The 17,682-nt window shown below is 38.2% G+C and overlaps 1 protein-coding gene across 2 annotated transcripts; it reads left to right on the forward strand.

The window, feature by feature from the left end:
• Window positions 1–308: 308 nt before the first annotated feature.
• LOC105882876 (uncharacterized) lies at window positions 309–17,196 on the forward strand. 2 transcript variants are annotated; one of them, XM_012785586.3, is made up of 5 exons: window positions 309–664; window positions 1,992–2,197; window positions 5,717–5,843; window positions 6,793–6,885; window positions 13,496–17,196. In XM_012785586.3, exons 2-5 carry the CDS (start codon window positions 2,183–2,185, stop codon window positions 15,214–15,216), a joined length of 1,956 nt encoding a protein of 651 aa, XP_012641040.2. In that variant the 5' UTR covers window positions 309–664; window positions 1,992–2,182; the 3' UTR covers window positions 15,217–17,196. The 2 variants fall into 2 exon arrangements, with proteins under 2 accessions (XP_012641040.2, XP_012641039.2); XM_012785585.3 differs by having other exon boundaries at window positions 309–623.
• The last annotated feature ends 486 nt before the right edge of the window (window positions 17,197–17,682 follow it).

The following is a 17,682-nucleotide window of genomic DNA, read 5'->3' on the forward strand; positions in this document are numbered from 1 at the left end:
ACACTGAACTTCCACTAAGATGGCATCGCCCACCATAATACATAGCTACAGCGCCCCTCCCACTTACTTTTCTTTTTTTTTTTTTTTGGCCAGCTTAAGTTTTCATACGGCCTCTAAAACTTTTCGCATTTAGAATAGTGATGGAGGTGCCCAGGAGGTTAATTTCCCACCTAATTAAGATGTCACGGCCGTAATGGCTAAGAATGTCCGTCGCACCTGTGGTAGCGATGGGCTCCTGTCTGAAAACCAAGGAGAAGGCGACGATCTTATTTCTGTGCCCTGTCTGTTCACAGGACTTCAACCCCACGCGGTGTTTGCCTTGTGAGAACTCATGCCTCTGACAAGCTCTCCATCTTCCACGAGAGCTGAAGTGCCTGCAAATTGTACCATTCCAGACGCCTCTCAAGGTCACAGGCGCCAAAGCAGCCTCTTTGCCTTCTGTACGCCTGGTATTCAAAGATGGCCGCCCCCACAGCTCCGAGGCGACGCCGGCGCGGGCATTACGTCATAAGGAAAAGCCGGAAGCCAGTATACCGTTCTCATAGAAACACAGCGCACCCTCGTCGGAGATTGCTGGAGAAGGAGCTGGGCAAGGGGACCTTAAGTGGAAGAAGTTTAGAGAAGTAAGTTCAGTCCTTAAGAACTACGGGTTCAAGAGAGTCAGGTCAGTGCGTGGGTTAGGCCGTGGGTCAGTCCATGGAAAAGGCGGGGAGAGAAGGAGCGCTCTGAGGGCTTCTGCGTAGGTTTTTGCTAGTGCGAGGCGCTGGAGGAAGCGCACTGGGGTGGCCCTTTTTTGCTAGGGGAGCAGGTAGGAGTCTGTAATGGGATTTCTGCGATGGGATGTCTTTGGGAGTCAATTATGAGAGGCTCTGGTGGTCAGTAATTAAAGGTCTGAACAGATCAACGACAGAGAAGAGTCCTAAGGTCAGGGATTAGGGTCTTTGCAGGTCATTCTGCCTGTAGGACTCAGTGATTTGAGAACTGATGGGATGGTGTTTGTCATCGAATGCTGTGTCTGTTTCGGATTCTGGGTTAATTTGGGGTTCAGTGATCCAGGAAATATTAAGAGAGGTCAGTGTGCGTGTGAATATAGTCCAAGTTTTCGTGTTAATCTGGTGGGGTGTTAAAAGCTGAAGACTTGGAGTAGGAGCCTTGGCTGGTGGTGTGTCCTTGTGTGTGTGTCCTTGTGGTGTGTCCTAAGCTCGAACTTAGGCTGCTGGAGCAGCCTTGGTGAACGTTAACATTCCCTAAAAGCTTCAGGTCCAAGTTCTTCCTCCATGACAAATTTTCTAATCCTCTTTGCCCCCCCACAATATCCCATCCTCTTGAAGCCGCCGAAATTAAAGGGTTATTTTTGGAAGGTGGAGGGAGGAGAGAGGGATTCAACATCTCTAAAATGAATACACTTTCTACTTGAGAGTCTGTTTTTATCCTTTCTCTTGCAAGTTTAGTGCATATTTTTTAATGGGTGTTAAACCTTTTAGGTTTTATAGGTGAGTATATAAAGGTTGCTATTTTCCCAGCATTTATATTTTTGAATTGTTTTTTAAAATTTATATTTATACCTCATATTCCTTGTCTTCTATTCTGTTCCTCTTTTCAGTGTGTTCATTGTCCCTTATATTGCAGTATGTATGTAAACAATTTGAAAGTATATATAAAGACTTCTAAAGAGTTATAAGGGTAACAGAATTTAAAGGAAAAATTTACAATTCCTCACCATCAATATGGTCTCATTTCTAAAATTGATCTGAGATTTATCTACTACTGAGGCATGATGCTGTGCTGATTCTCCTTTGACACTTCCCCTTTCATATTCATGCTACTTCCACGTTTCACAGAAAGAAAGCATTCCTCCCACACATTGAGGGTCTTCTGTTTCATTGGCGGCCTTAGGGAACCAAATGAAGAGACAGAAATATTGAGGCCATGCGTTAGGGTGAATGTACCGCAAGAGAGAATGTACCCCTAAAAGTTGTTTTGCTCTTTAGCCCACAGGTCCTGGCTACCATGGGGAGAGGCCAGAAGTGAATAAAAAGAGGAGGTTCCAGGACCTAGAAATCATCACTTCTGGGGATACCCTTGACCAGTGACTGAGTTGCTCACCAGAAATTTAGGACATATCTAGAAGAGACAAAGATAGAGTAACCCAGTTGCTGGTCATTTCCCACAACAGAAGAAAATGATCAATGCCCAGGTGACTTTTGTCTGTTTTTTCTCTCCTTTATTCCTTAATGGATTTGTATAGGCCCATAAGAAATCATTTCAGAGTCTAGAGAGAAATAAACTTTGAATCTAACTCCAACATCATGGCAAAGTAGGATCAGGAATGTAGTGTTCATATGATTCCTACTAAATGACTGATGTTGGAACATAATGCATGACTAGGGGATCTTTTGGTTTATATTAGCTGTCAGCTTGTGTCTGATATTGACAGCCAATACAAGAGAATCATGCTGAGCTATATGATATACAGTGACTGAGGAGAAAGCAGATTCCTCAGGGGATGTCAATATTTCATGGCACTTAGGTCTCAAAAAAAATGTGATAGTTTTCCCAGAGATGGTATGGCAGACATAGTTTTGAACTAGCCTGTTAATAAAAGCAGAAGAAGATTTCTTACTGCTGTATATTACAGGGTTCTTCAGAGACTCCTATGGGAATAGACTAAGTAAAAATTGGACACAATTTCTCAGGCTTCCAATGCAAGGACACTCAAAAAACTCAGCCTTCCATTTCCCTAGGAAAATGGAAGGATTATATGGTTTTCACCTGTCCTGAAGAGGTGGCTGAACCAGCATTTAAATGTAGATATAGATATGGCATTAGGGAGTTGCAAGAAATGTTGTCTGGTAAGGACTTCAGTTGTTGGGTGCCATGGCATTTGCTTTATTTATTTACATATATATATGTATATATATATATATAGATATATATATAATTTTTTTTTTTTGAGACAGAGTCTTGCTTTGTTGTCCAGGCTAGAGTGAGTGCCATGGCGTCAGCCTAGCTCACAGCAACCTCAAACTCCTGGGCTCAAGCGATCCTACTGCCTCAGCCTCCCGAGTAGCTGGGACTATAGGCATGTGCCACCATGCCCGGCTAATTTTTTCTATATATATTAGTTGGCCAATTAATTTCTTTCTATTTATAGGAGAGATGGGGTCTTGCTCTTACTCAGGCTGGTTTTGAACTCCTGACCTCGAGCAATCTGCCCGCCTTGGCCTCCCAGAGAGCTAGGATTACAGGCGTGAGCCACCCCATCTGGCCTGTATTTGCTTTATAACTTTACCTCATCTCAGAATATACAGAATCCTTCCACATTTTCAAACCTACTTTTATTGCTTTTATGTTTTCATAATTATACAAATTACTCATGGATACATTTTAAAGGAAAATAATTCTAATTAAGTATACACTAGCAAAAAAAAAAATAAATTTCCTCTTTATAACTTCTTTACTAATCCTCTATGTATACACTATATATTATTTATATATATATTATATATGATGGTACATATTATACTTGCTGTCATTGACCTGTGTGTTCATATACATATGTATGCATATTTACAAATGTATATGTATTTGCTGTGTGTATAAACACATTTATTATGACTTTTCTTTGCTTCAATGGAATCATACTCCAAAGAACATAACCTGTTTGCCACTTTAGAGGGTATAGTTTAAGCATCTAAAGGAATAATGTAATAATGACTATAATTAGTTGAAGAATATTCACTATATAAAATTCCATTTGTCAAAAGTCATACTAAAAAAAAAATGAACTCTGTAAAGCATTTAGATAAGTACCTGCCACACGGTGACTAATACGTGGGAATATTCATGCCTTAAATTGTTGCCAATATTTAAAAATATGACATAATCAAATGGTATAATTTTTAACAATCTGAATAGTCTGATATTCTTTCACTTTATTTTGCATTTTCCTCATCACAGGTGAGGTGGAAATCCTTGTGTATTTATTGGCCAGCTGAATTTTTTCTCTTGTGAAATGCCTGTCTTTATAATTTTTACATTAAAAAAATTTTTCTTACTGATTAATAAAAGGCATTTGTATCTGCTATATGTTGATCTTTTTTGTTTATTGCAAATATATTTCCAACTTTTCATTTTTCTTGTAGCTCTGTTCATATCTTTTTCAATGCAGAAATTTAAATTCTTCCTCTCATAAAATTTGTCACTTTTTTTTTCCTTTATGGCTTTTGACATGAATATATTTCATATATGCCTCTTATTCTTTCATAGATTCTTTTGCTTTCTGGTTAGGACTTTAAATAGGAAAAATCTATTTTTGAGTGGGAAATTAGGTAGAAACCTAAGTTTTCTTTTTTCCAAATAGATTTATTTCTCATGTGAAATAATTTACAACAGAATGTGATACGATCAGCAGCATTAGTAATTTACAGCCTCTACCAAGTCTGCTCTCTTCTCTTTGTACTAAACTGTGCAATAACATGGGGATAAATTATCCCATCAGTTTTTGTCTAGATCTCCCTGTCTCAAGTTCCCACACTATCATGTGATTACAAGCCACATTGAGACAGGATAGTGGCAATTCAGTTGACAGGAAGGTCTCGGTTCATTCTCTCTGGTGGCAGTCAGGGCTAGGCTACATTGCCACAGAATCAGAACATTGTAAATATTATTCCACAGTTTTCTGGCTTCTGTTGTTTTTGTGGAAAAGTCAGCTGTCAGTAAATTTTGTCTTTCTTTTATGGTAATGCATCCTTTTCTTCTCATTGTTTTCATAATCTTATATTTGCATTTTATGTTCTATGTATAGTTTCAGTTTGATGTGTCTAAGTGCAGATTTCCTGCTTGGTTTTGCTGGTTTACTAATTCTGAGTTATAGGGTGTTTAATCAGTTCTGAAAATTTCTCATTCTCTAGATCTTTGTAAATTGCTTCCCTTATTTCAATACAGTATTTCAAAAACTATGTATAGGCATATTTTAGACCTTACTGTATTCTCCATATTTATTCAAATTTCCTTTATATTTTCTGTTACTTTATATTTTCTATCACTTTGTCTCTGCTTCATTTTTCAGTTTTTTAAATTATATTCCAGTTCGCTATTTATCTCTTCAGTATATTTAATATCATAACCTTTCTCTTAACATACATACATGTGTCTATATACCTATATACACATGTATATATGTATATATTTGTACATGTATATTTAATATGTATTTTCAAGAATTTTTTCCCAATTTGACTAATATTCTTTAATAGTGTCTTATGCTTTTTATATATTTCTATTTTTTAATCAATTCAGTAATTAAACACTTATTCAGTGTCCTGTGATCCTAGCATCTAGAGTTTCTTCATGTCTTATGCTGGTGTTAGCTGGGAAGGATTGCAATGAATGTAGCAATCTATATCATATATATGAATGTCACTTGTATATAATTTCTTGACTGGTCAGTAGATACTGAAATTAAAATTATACACAAAACCTGTTTTTACTGAAAGGATTTGATATAAAACCTTATACTTTGTTAAGTGAACGGGGCACTGCACAATTATGGAATACTTGGAGATTGATTCTATGACAATGTATTACAAAATACAATAGGCTTATAGATGCATGCAATTTATATGGTTAATATGAGCAGGACAACTTCTTTCACATTCCTTCTATGTCAATAAAAGAGAAACACTTCATATTAAGCAGGACTGTGTTTTTATAGGAATCTCTGACACTGGAGGATGTAGCTGTGGAGTTCACGTGGGAGGAGTGGCAGCTCCTGGACCCTGCTCAGAAGAATCTTTACCGGGACGTGATGTTGGAGAACTACAGCAACCTGGTGTCAGTGGGTGAGGACAGCTGCCCTGTGTTACGCAGAGGGTGCCCAGACTGTGGACTTTGCTTTCTTAGCCATTAACCCTTGGAAATCACTGCACTGCTCTGAAGAGCAGATTTGTACTGCACCCTCTGGCTTCTAATAAAAGGATATACAGTCACCCCTTGGTATCTTTGGGGGATTGGTTCCGGACTGTCAATGGATACCAAATCCACAGATGCTCAAATCCTTATATAAAATGGCATAGTATTTGCACGTAACTTACACACATCCTTTTGTATACTTAAATCATTTCTAGATTACTTATGATACTTAATACAATATAAATGCTCTGTAAATAGTTGTTATATTATATTTCTTATTTGTATTACTTTTCTTTTTTCTTTTTGAGACACAGTGTCACTGTTGCCTGGGGTAGCGTGCCGTGGCGTCAGCCTAGCTCACAGCAACCTCAATCTCCTGGGCTCGAGCAATCTTTCTGCTTCAGCCTCCCAAGTAGCTGGCACTACAGGCATGTGCCACCATGCCCGGCTAATTTTTTCTATATAGTTTTAGTTGGCAAATTAATTTTTTTCTGTTTTTAGTAGAGACAGGGTCTCGCTCTTGCTCAGGCTGGTTTCAAACTCCTGACCCTGATTGATCAGGAGTTTGGCCTGGCTTGGCCTCCCAGAGTGCTAGGATTACAGGTGTGAGCCACCTTGCCCAGCTTATATCACTTTTTATTCTTATATTGTTATTTGTTCTTGGGTTTTTATTAAATATTTTCAAGCTGCAGTTGGTTGAATCCACTGATGTGGAACCTGCAGATATGAAGGCTGACTATCATCTACCCTCTCCTGACACAAAAGCCTCTACATTTCAGATGTGAAATCTGTCTGGTTCCTAAAATGTAACATTCTTCCATGTGATATACACCAGCCCAATTCATTGTGTCTAAGTCTTCTATCATTTCCCATAAACAGGTTATCAAGCCAGGAAGCCAGATGCACTTTCCAGGTTGGAACGAGGAGAAGGACCATGGACAATGGATGAAATGTGTAGTCGAGTCTGTCCAGGTGAGTGAGCACCCGCAAGATACATAACTGCAGAAGTCATATTGTAGTCAATCAGAGAAGGCTGTGTGAGTGTCTGAGGCATAGAAACAGTGCCTCCATGTATCTCTCTCTCCATATCAGAACTTTTAAGTATTTAGAGGGAAATATATCCCTTTTTTCTTTCCTTAGATCTGATCTCTGCTTATGTTATCTTCCATCTTAATTTTGGTTTGTTTGCCTAGTTTTCTTCTTCCTTGGATTCTATTATCTTCCCCTTTATATCCTGTCACAATGTCTCTGCCTGTTCATTCCACTTCCCCGGCTATTAAATTCCACCTTCTAGGCCTTGCTCCACAGAGAGACCTTTGAGTTAATCACTGTCTTCTGATGATTGTACTTTTCTGCCCCATTGAGAAATACTGATTTCTCTAACATCCAACCTCACCTTGTATCTTGTGCCCTCATAGTAACCTGGTCTCTTAGTACATTTATATGGCTCCTTAGCTTCTCTACCCACCTCCAACAACCCCCTCTGAGTTTCCTCAGTGCTTCCATTTTCTCTGCTGTTCTCCTAATCCTTGTAATTCTCCTTCATTCCAGTTAACTCTTTTTTTTTTTGAGACAGAGTCTCATTCTCTTGCCCTGATGAGAGTGCCGTGGCATCAGCCTAGCTCACGGCAACCTCAAACTCCTGGGCTCAAGCAATCCTCCTGCCTCAGCCTCCCAGGTAGCTGGGATTACAGGCAGGTGCCACCATGCCCAGCTAATTTTTTTTCTATTTTTAGTTGTTTGGCTAATTTCTTTCTATTTATAGTGGAGACAGGGTCTCACTCTTGCTCAGGCTGATCTCGAACTGCTGAGCTTAAGCAATCCTCCCGCCTTGGCCTCCCAGAGTGCTAGGATTGCAGGCATGAGCTACCACACCCGGCCCTCCAGTTAACTTTTTACTTTCTCTGGATAAGACTCCCAGATTGACATCTCCCTTAATATCGTCTGGCATATACAACTGGCCTATGATTTCCTATTTCCTGTGTGAGGAATAGGAGTCATCTTCCTTCCACAGAAAGCCTTTCACCTTTTACATGTTATTTTAAGGTTACAGTCTCCTTTAGTACCATACATCATCTGATTCTGGCCATGCTGGTGTTATGTCGAATGTCTTATACCTATGGAATTCTCTTCTTAAAGGTCTCTGTTGTTTCTGTTGACTTTTTTTTTTTTTTTTTTTTTTTTACTTTGAAGGTATTTAATCTGTTGACTCTTTAACTAGAAGGGACTGTTCTACATCAGTTCCAGTCCAACCTAGGTCATAAATTATGTTTGTCTCAGAGAACTTCCTTGTACAGTTGATATTTCCGATTCTCCTTTAGTTCATTTTAGACATTAGCATTGTATTCGCTTCCCTACATTGTTTTTTGTGGGGGGGAGAGTTGAGGCAGGCCCATGAGGAGATCAGTTGCTTCTCTCCACGGAGCCAAGTTCCTAAGATAGGGGTCGCCACAGAGGATAAGGAAATGGATAGGCAACAGAGAGACATAAAAGAATACACAGAGATTAAGGTATAGTTTATACTTTTATATATATAAAAAGATCAGATATAACACAGCGGCAGGTACCTAGGAGACTTGGCGTATCTCCGTAAACGCCAGCAATATGGTTAGATTCATACAGGTTTTTATGATCACAGACATCAATTACCAGTTGTCAGGGTAACATATTTACATATCAGGGAATGCACTTGCTAGGGGGTTAGGGTAGTGGGTTAGGGTCGAAAGTCCTCTCAAGGGGCTTCTAATCTATCTAGGTGAACAAACATCTACAAAGTCTTTCAAGGACTAACTTCTAAGTTCTAAGAGGTAGTTTTCAATTAACAAAGGTAAAACAAAAGAGGTATAGTGACTCTATATTTCTTTGATTAGTTATGGTGGACTTAAAGGTAGGCAGACAGGAGAGAGCAGGAAACCCATGTCTAATAAATAGGTTGTTTATAACCACTGGGGCGCATCTCTGGGCAAAGTGCACTCATTGTCTCCGGCTCCCATCCTGTGGGCCATATTTGCCTTGCCTTATCTTTCAAGACACAGGGAAGCTCACAGATTTTGAGTTACCAGGAAGCCTTCCTGGAAAACATCCCTATTGGAGATTTGAGAGCTCCCCCATGATAGCAGCCTCTAATAAGTGTACCATTGAGTCCACACATTCCTTCAGGTTAAAACTTTGCAAACTCCTGTTTTTGTCTTTAATATAGTAATATAGGGTTATACAATAAAATAATGGTCTTATGAGCCACATCTCATTAATTCCTCAATCATATTTCTCAATAGTTTTTCTGATTATATATTTGGTTCTTTTAAAACAGCTTTATTGAGATAACCTACATACCAATTACAATTTGCCAATTTAAAGTTTACAATTCAGTGCTTTGTAGTATATGAAGTTACATGACCATCACCACAATCAATTTGGGAAGATTTTCACTTACTATATCACTAAAAAAAGAAATTCTTCCCAAGCCCCCAGCCCTAGTCAACCACTAATCTACTTTTATCCGTACAGATTTGCTTGTTATGGATGTTTCATATAAATAGAATCAAAAAATATATGGTCTTTCATGTTTGGCTTCTTTCATTCAGCATATTTTTTGAAGTTCTTCCATATTTTGGCATGTATCAGTATTTCATTCGTTTTTATTGTTGAATAATAATCCATTGTATGGATATACTACATTTTATTTATCCATTCATGTATTGATGGACATTTGGGTTGTTTCTATTTTTTGGCTTTTATGAATCATGCTGCTGAGAACATTCATGTACAACTTTTTCATGAAGATATATTTTCATTTTTCTTGAGTATTTGCCTAGGAGTAGAATTCCTGGGTTATAAATGGTTGAGGGCTGTGGTGTCCAATCCCCAGGCCTGTTAGGGACTGGGATGTAGAACTCTGGCACACCCCTACCATGGAAAAATAGTCTTCCATGAAACTTAGGAACCGGAGGCCGCACAGCAGGAGGTGAGCAATGGGCAAAGGAGCGAAGCTTCATCTGTATTTACAGCCTCTCCTCATCACTTGCATCACTGCCTGAGCACTGCCTCCCCCTCGCATCTGGGGAAAAATTGTCTTCCATGAAACTGGTCCCTTGTGCCAAAAACACTGGGGACTGCTAATCTAGGAGGAGTCCAAATGCAGTGTTTCTGGTCATCCTCTCCCTGTGGTCATCCTTTCCCTGTGGACTCATGGATAGTGTTACTTTTTCCTGGCCACAATCTGTGACAATACAGACAGTATTTCCAACCAGGGAAGCTCACTTGAGCCTTTGGTGTCCTGAGTTTTCACTGGGGCTCAATTACATACTGCCCACCTGGCTGACCTTTAGACTCCAGCCTCTCCCAGAAATTGGGCTAATACCTACAGTCTCCAGTTCCTCTAGACGTTGAAGGGGTATGGCATGGCCCAGAGCTCCTGTCGTAAATCACATTGTTAGACTATCCAGTGGCCAAAGCCACTAGGCAAACAAAGATACTCCTGTGGGACAGGACATTCCAGGAGCCTAGAGATCTCCTCCCAGTAGCCAAGGGCAAAGGCTAGACTTCTCTTTGGGGAGGTTAGAGCTTCACTACACAGGAGGTTACTGCAAAAATGAAAAAATAAGTGGATTGATTTAGAAATATAGAGGAGGTAGAGTGTATGGTGGTATAGTCAGAATGAGTGTATGATGTTCATGAGATACATCTAGATTTGAAGTAGGAAAATGATGGCATGAATAAAGAATAAAGGCATGAAATGTGCGAGGCTGTGGGGTTGACTATCAAAAGATTGGCCTGAAGTCAACCAAAAAAGGCCACTGTTAGAAGGTATTTGTTGGGGAAATAGCAGAGCACAAACAAGGATAAATGGAATACTCATGGTAATGTAAACTTTCATTGCCAGGATTAGTTTAGATTTTATATGTGAGTAATTGAGGCAGCACAGTGGAGGGTTGGTTTTGTATTTTTTTCTTTTCACATCTAGGGAGTCTTACCTTTCACCTAGATGACAGCAATATAAATGACTAAATGTTCCAAAAAAAACTGAAGGTGAAGCTGGTAGAACCTTGGTCCAGAGGAAGTTTATCCTTTAGTACAACTTAACTGATGCTGAGACATAAATATAATATTACTGAAGTAGATGCTGTTGGTGGCAAAATGAGGGAACGGTACATCAGGGATGCTGAAATGGGAAAAATTAGATATGACTTCTCTATTGCATGCAGAATGTGATTGAAGAAGGCGACAATATTCATCTCCTGTGCAGCACCATGTTAACTTTTGAAGATGACTGCATGATACACTGGCCAGTTGCAAAATTCCCTAACAATCATTGTTTTCCTATTTCATTATGAATGGAACATAATGACAACATGACACAGGCAGACCAAATGTTGAAGTGTTGATTATAGGAGTTGTCTACTAAATGTCATTGATGTTTTGGGAAAGCTAGTTTGATGGTAGTCTACATATTGAAGAGGGGCAAATTTAGGAACAAGATTATCATATAAGAGTATCTCAGTTCACTTTAACAGAGTTTGTTTCTTCTAAGAGGGCTTAAAGAATTCCAAAACTCTAAATGTTGTAATATCTAAAACCTTACTCAGCTTTCATTCTACATCTCTTACCAATATGTCATCCAGTCTCTTTTCTTTTCTTTTTTTTTTTTTTTGAGACAGAGTTTTGCTCTGTTGGAGCTAGAGAGCCATGGCATCAGCTTAGCTCACAGCAACCTCAAACTCCTGGGCTCAAGCAAGCGTCCTGCCTCAGCCTCCCGAGTAGCTGGGACTACAGGTGTATGGTACCACACCTGGCTAATTTTTCTATTTTTAGTAGAGACAGGGTCTCACTTTTGCTCAGGCTGATCTCCAACTCCTGAGCTCCAGGGATCCTCCTGCCTCGGCCTCCTAGAGGGGTAGGATTATAGGTGTGAGCCACCATGCCCAGCTTAGTTCTCTTTTCTTGAATAATATGTATGTACTGATTATTTTCACACTGCCTTCTCCATTTATACCTCCAGCAGATACTTGTTATCTGTACTACATATCTAATAATCACCTCAAAGTTTATGTTTCACAATTTGTACTTTTTTTTTTTTTTTGAGACAGTCTCACTCTGTTGCCCAGGCAAGAGTGCCGTAGCATCAGCCTAGCTTACAGCAACCTCAAACTCCTGCACTTAAGGAATCCTTCTGCCTCAGCCTCCCAAGTAGCTGAGACTATAGGCATGCGCCACCATGCCCGGCTAATTCTTTTTTCTATAAATTTTAGTTAGCCAATTAATTTCTTTCTATTTTTAGTAGAGATGGGGTCTCACTCTTGCTCAGGTTGGTTTCGAACTCCTGACCTGAGGGATCCACCAGCCTCAGCCTCCCAGAGTGCTAGGATTACAGGCGTGAGCCACTGCGCCCGGCCCATAATTTATACTTTATCTTACAATTCTGGACTGCAGTATAATATTCCCAATATCATTATAAGATGCTTTCACTTACCTAGTGGCTCAAGCCATATAGTTAGTAAAGTAATCCTTGATTCTTTACTTTTCATTATCCACTCTCCCCACTGAATTCATCATTTAACCTTGTGTCTTCTTTTTGTAAATATATACTGTTTCCTCCACCTCTCACCATCTCCACTGCTTCTTCGAAACACAGTTAACAAGTTGCAACTCCGTTCTTTTTTCTTTTCTTTTCTTTTCTTTTCTTTTTTTGAGACAGAGTCTCGCTTTGTTGTCCAGGCTAGAGTGAGTGCCATGGCGTCAGCCTAGCTCACAGCAACCTCAAACTCCTGAGCTCAAGCTATCGTACTGCCTCAGCCTCCTGAGTAGCTGGGACTACAGGCGTGCGCCACCTTGCTCAGCTGATTTTTTCTACATATATTAGTTGGCCAATTAATTTATTTCTATTTATAGTAGAGACGGGGTCTCGCTCTAGCTCAGGCTGGTTTCGAACTCCTGACCCTGAGCAATCTGCCCACCTTGGCCTCCCAGAGTGCTAGGATTACAGGCATGAGCTACCATGCCTGGCCCCAACTCCTTTCTTTTTAATTGCTTCTTGTTTATTCGTTTCTCCTAGCTAGAATTTGATATCAGTGGAAATAAGGCATATTTTTGTATATCACAAATACCAGCAGAATGCCTTTTCCATGTGAGCCATTCAATAAATATTTGTGGAGAGAATAAATACAACCCTTACCGTTTTGGATCAGTTGTCTCTTCTGCCTTTGTGGTCTGGTATCTCTCCAAGTTTTATGAAATAGTGTATCTCCTAACCTGTTGTTTGCTTGTAATAATAACTTGCTGTATTTTACTATATCTGCATATTTTGTAAGGTCCTATTTAGAAAGTAGTCAAATCTATACAGATTGTCAAATGCCTAACCTTATTTGTCCACAAACTGCTTTTACATTTTGGTTTGTTTTGTGTTTTTAACCAAAGCATAAGCAATAAGGAACATTTATATATGGAGTTGCTTGTATATTGTTATCATAGTGTTGTCACTAAAAAGTGATATTTGAAAACACTGAGTATTTTTTTTTTTTACGAAAAACAGTTTTAGCCCCAAAACAAAATCATGAAAGGATTCCATTTTTCTCTTCTTTCCTAGAAAACAACAAAGTTGATGATCATTTGCAGGTTCACTTGAAAAATCAAAGAATACTGAAGACTATGGAACAATACCATGAACACAATGCATTTAGAAATATTGTTCCTCAAACCAAAAGTCATTTTTCTTTCAGGGAAAATCATGATATGTTTGAATTATATATAAAAACTTTGAAATCAAATTTAATTTTAGTGGACCAGAACAAAAGCTATGAAATTAAAAATTCTACTAAATTTAATGAATATGGGAAATCATTTCTTCATGATCAATATGAAGAACTTCATTCTGCAGTTGAATTCTCTGTAAGTCCAAAATCCAATTACACTAAATCCCAAGTCATTAAGCATCAGAAAACTCATGAAGTAGAGAAAACCCATGTATGCAGTGAATGTGGAAAAGCCTTTGTCAAGAAGTCTCAGCTCATTGATCATGAGAGAGTTCATACAGGAGAAAAACCTTATGGTTGCAGTATGTGTACAAAAGTATTCTCCAGAAAGTCCAGGCTTAATGAACATCAGAGAATTCATAAAAGAGAGAAATCCTTTATTTGCAATGAATGTGAAAAAGTCTTTACCATGAAGAGCCGTCTGATTGAACATCAGCGAACTCATACTGGAGAGAAACCATATGTATGCAATGAATGTGGAAAAGGCTTCCCAGGTAAGCGTAATCTCATTGTACATCAGCGAAACCATACTGGAGAGAAATCCTATGTATGTAGCGAATGTGGAAAAGGTTTCACTGGGAAAAGTATGCTTACCATTCATCAGCGAACTCATACAGGAGAAAAGCCCTACATCTGTAGTGAATGTGGGAAAGGCTTCACCACGAAGCACTATGTCATCATACATCAACGAAATCATACAGGAGAGAAACCCTATATATGCATTGAATGTGGGAAAGGCTTCACCATGAAGAGCCGTATGATTGAACATCGGCGAACTCATACAGGAGAGAAACCGTATGTATGTAATGAATGTGGAAAAGGCTTTCCTAGCAAGAGTAATCTCATTGTACATCAGAGAAATCATACAGTAGAGAAATCATATCTATGTAGTGAATGTGGAAAAGGCTTCACTGTGAAGAGCATGCTCATTAGACATCAGCGAACTCATACTGGAGAGAAACCCTACATATGCAATGAATGTGGGAAAGGCTTCCCCTTGAAGAGTCGGCTGATTGTACATCAGCGAACTCATACTGGAGAAAAACCTTACAGATGTAGTGAATGTGGGAAAGGTTTCATCGTGAATAGTGGGCTGGTGTTACATCAGCGAACTCACACTGGAGAAAAACCCTATAAATGCAATGAATGTGGAAAAGGTTTTGCCTTTAAGAGCAATCTTGTTGTACACCAGCGAACTCATACTGGAGAGAAACCCTTTATGTGCAATGAATGTGGAAAAGGCTTCACCATGAAACGATATCTCATTGTACATCAGCAAATTCATACAAGAGAGAGATCTTATATATGTAATGAATGTGGAAGAGGCTTTTTCATGGAAACTGAGCTCATTTTACATAAGCAAATTCATACTGGAGAAAAACCTTATGCATGCAATGAATGTGGTAAAGGCTTTACTGTGAAAAGCCGTCTAATCATTCATCAGCGAACTCATACAGGAGAAAAACCCTTTATATGCAGTGAATGTCGAAAAGGCTTCTCCTCAAAGAGAAATCTCATTGCCCATCAGCGAACTCATAATGGAAACAAACCATAACATGCAGTGAACATGATCATGCCTTCAGGAAGAAAATATGTCTTGTACAACATCAGAGATTTCATACAGGATAGATTTCTTTTATGTGTAATAAATCCTATTTCAAAATCTAGTCTCATTATCCACTAGGGTATCAATGTTGGAAAGCCTTCAACATGAATTCAAGCTGCAAATTCTTTGATGCACACAATGTATATCAAATAACTCAGTCTATGGATTCAGTGATTGGGGGTAACCTTTCTCTCATTTGTTAGCCTTTATTATAATTATGACAGTGTACACAAGAGGGATGTATAAAATGTATTCTGTTGAGGTACAGAATCCTTTGCAGAGAATCTGAACTGATTACATATAAGTGAACTTATTAATGGGGCAAACTATGTTAGTACTGTGAACTCATTAAACATCATTGTGCTAGCATAGGTGAAGATAGTATAGTCTGTTGCTAGATTTTTCACCCTTGGGAGATTACAGAATTTGCATAAGAGTAAATTTTAATGAATTCAGACAATGTGCTAGTGCCTTCAGTGATCAGTTACCTGAAATTATATGTCAAAATATGTAGGTAAAAAACCTGATACAATGCAAAAAAGTCTTGAAACATTTCTAAGTAATTCTATGTCTTGAAAAGTGTATGCTGAATTATGTCTTATAAATGGAGAGCCTACGAAAGCCTTCCATGGGAAGAAAGGCCTTATTTCTCCAGGGAACTTATATACTAGTGGCATAGTGCTCCTGGGAAAGCCTTTGTCCTAGAAATAAAACCTTGATGGTTGACAGATATTTCACATTACAGAAAAAATATAAGATGGCAAAAAATATGGTAGGATTTCAGTGAAACATTTTGTCTCATCATCTACCATTACTTTATATAGAAATAAAACTTATGAACACACTAAATGTAGAGTGACCTTAGCAACATATCAGAGAATTCAGAAAGTAAAGAAATATTACCACAAATCTAAACTCACCATACACCTGATGTCCATTTCAGACAGGATATCTTGTGCCATATTCTCTCTCTCTCTTTTTTTTTCCTTTGTACACAACATCCACAGTGTTTGTGTGCCATATTCTCAATGATTCCATAATTTTAAAGTGGGCTGTCTTCCTCACTGATAAAATTTTAATGTTATATACAATGCAGGAGTTTTAGAGTGCCTACCTTGTATCATTGCATGATTGGTTCTTGCATATCCTAGGCTCCTAAATTTCTTACAGTCTACTGATATATTTAACAAGGAATATATTAAATTCATAAATGTAATCTAGTATATGTGGATATGTTTATCCAAGTCTAAGTTTATAAGTTAGCATTAAGAAGTTTACAAAAATGCCTTAAATATGATTTTTCTAAAATTTGTTATGAAATAATTTTAGATTCACAAGAAATTACAAGACACAAAAAATTCCTGAGTATCTTTCACTCACTTTCTTCAGTGTTATCTTATATAACTATACTACATAATCAAAACCAATGAAATGACATTAGCACAATACTGTTAATAAAACTACACCTTATTTGGACTTCACTAGTTTCTGCATGCACTAATTGGTGTGTGTTGTGTATTTTTGTGTAGAGTTCTAACATTTTATACCATGTATAGATTTGTGTAAATCCCACCACAATCATGATGTAGAACTGTTGTGACGACAGAAACATCCCTTGCTGCCCCTTTATAGTCACACCCTCCCACTACCTTACCCATGGAAATCACAGATCCCATCACTCTACTTCCGTCATTTGAAGAATGCTGTTTAAATGGAATCATTAGGTATGTAATCTTTGAGACAGGCTTTTATTCACTCAGCAAATTGCTTTTAATATCCATCCAGATATTTTGGTGTATAAATAGTTTTATTTTTTGTTATTGAGTATTCTTTTGTATGGATGTACCATGGTTTGTTTATGTATTCACTATTGATGGACATTTGGGTTGTTTTCCAGTATTTTGCTGTTATAAATAAAGATGCTGTGAACATTTGTGTACGTGATTTTGTGTGAACATAAATTTTCATTTCTCTGGGAAAGACCCAAGAAAACAATTACTGGTTCATATATTAAGTTTGTGTTTAACTTTATAAGATTGCCAAACTGTTTCCCAGTCTGGCTGTACTAATTTACATTTCCACCATCAATGTATGAACACTCCATTTGTTCCATGACCTTTCTAGCAGTTGGCACTGTCAGTATATTTTTGCCTTCCTATTAAGTGTGTGGTGGTATATGATCATGGCCTTAACTTAGATTCTCCTAACAGAAAATGGTGTCCAGCACCTCTACATCCAATGAGAACCATATCAGGTGAAGTTCTAATTTTTGCTTCTAACCAGCAAACATAATTTTAAAAACTCAGTAGCTTACTATATTTGATAATATATTTACCCTTCCCATTCCTTTTTCTGCATTTCTGATGTTATGTTTCCTTCTGTTATTTCCTGTTTATCAGAACTTCCTTAACCACT

Source organism: Microcebus murinus, chromosome 32 (genome assembly GCF_040939455.1).
Source record: "Microcebus murinus isolate Inina chromosome 32, M.murinus_Inina_mat1.0, whole genome shotgun sequence".
Taxonomy (NCBI): domain Eukaryota; kingdom Metazoa; phylum Chordata; class Mammalia; order Primates; family Cheirogaleidae; genus Microcebus; species Microcebus murinus.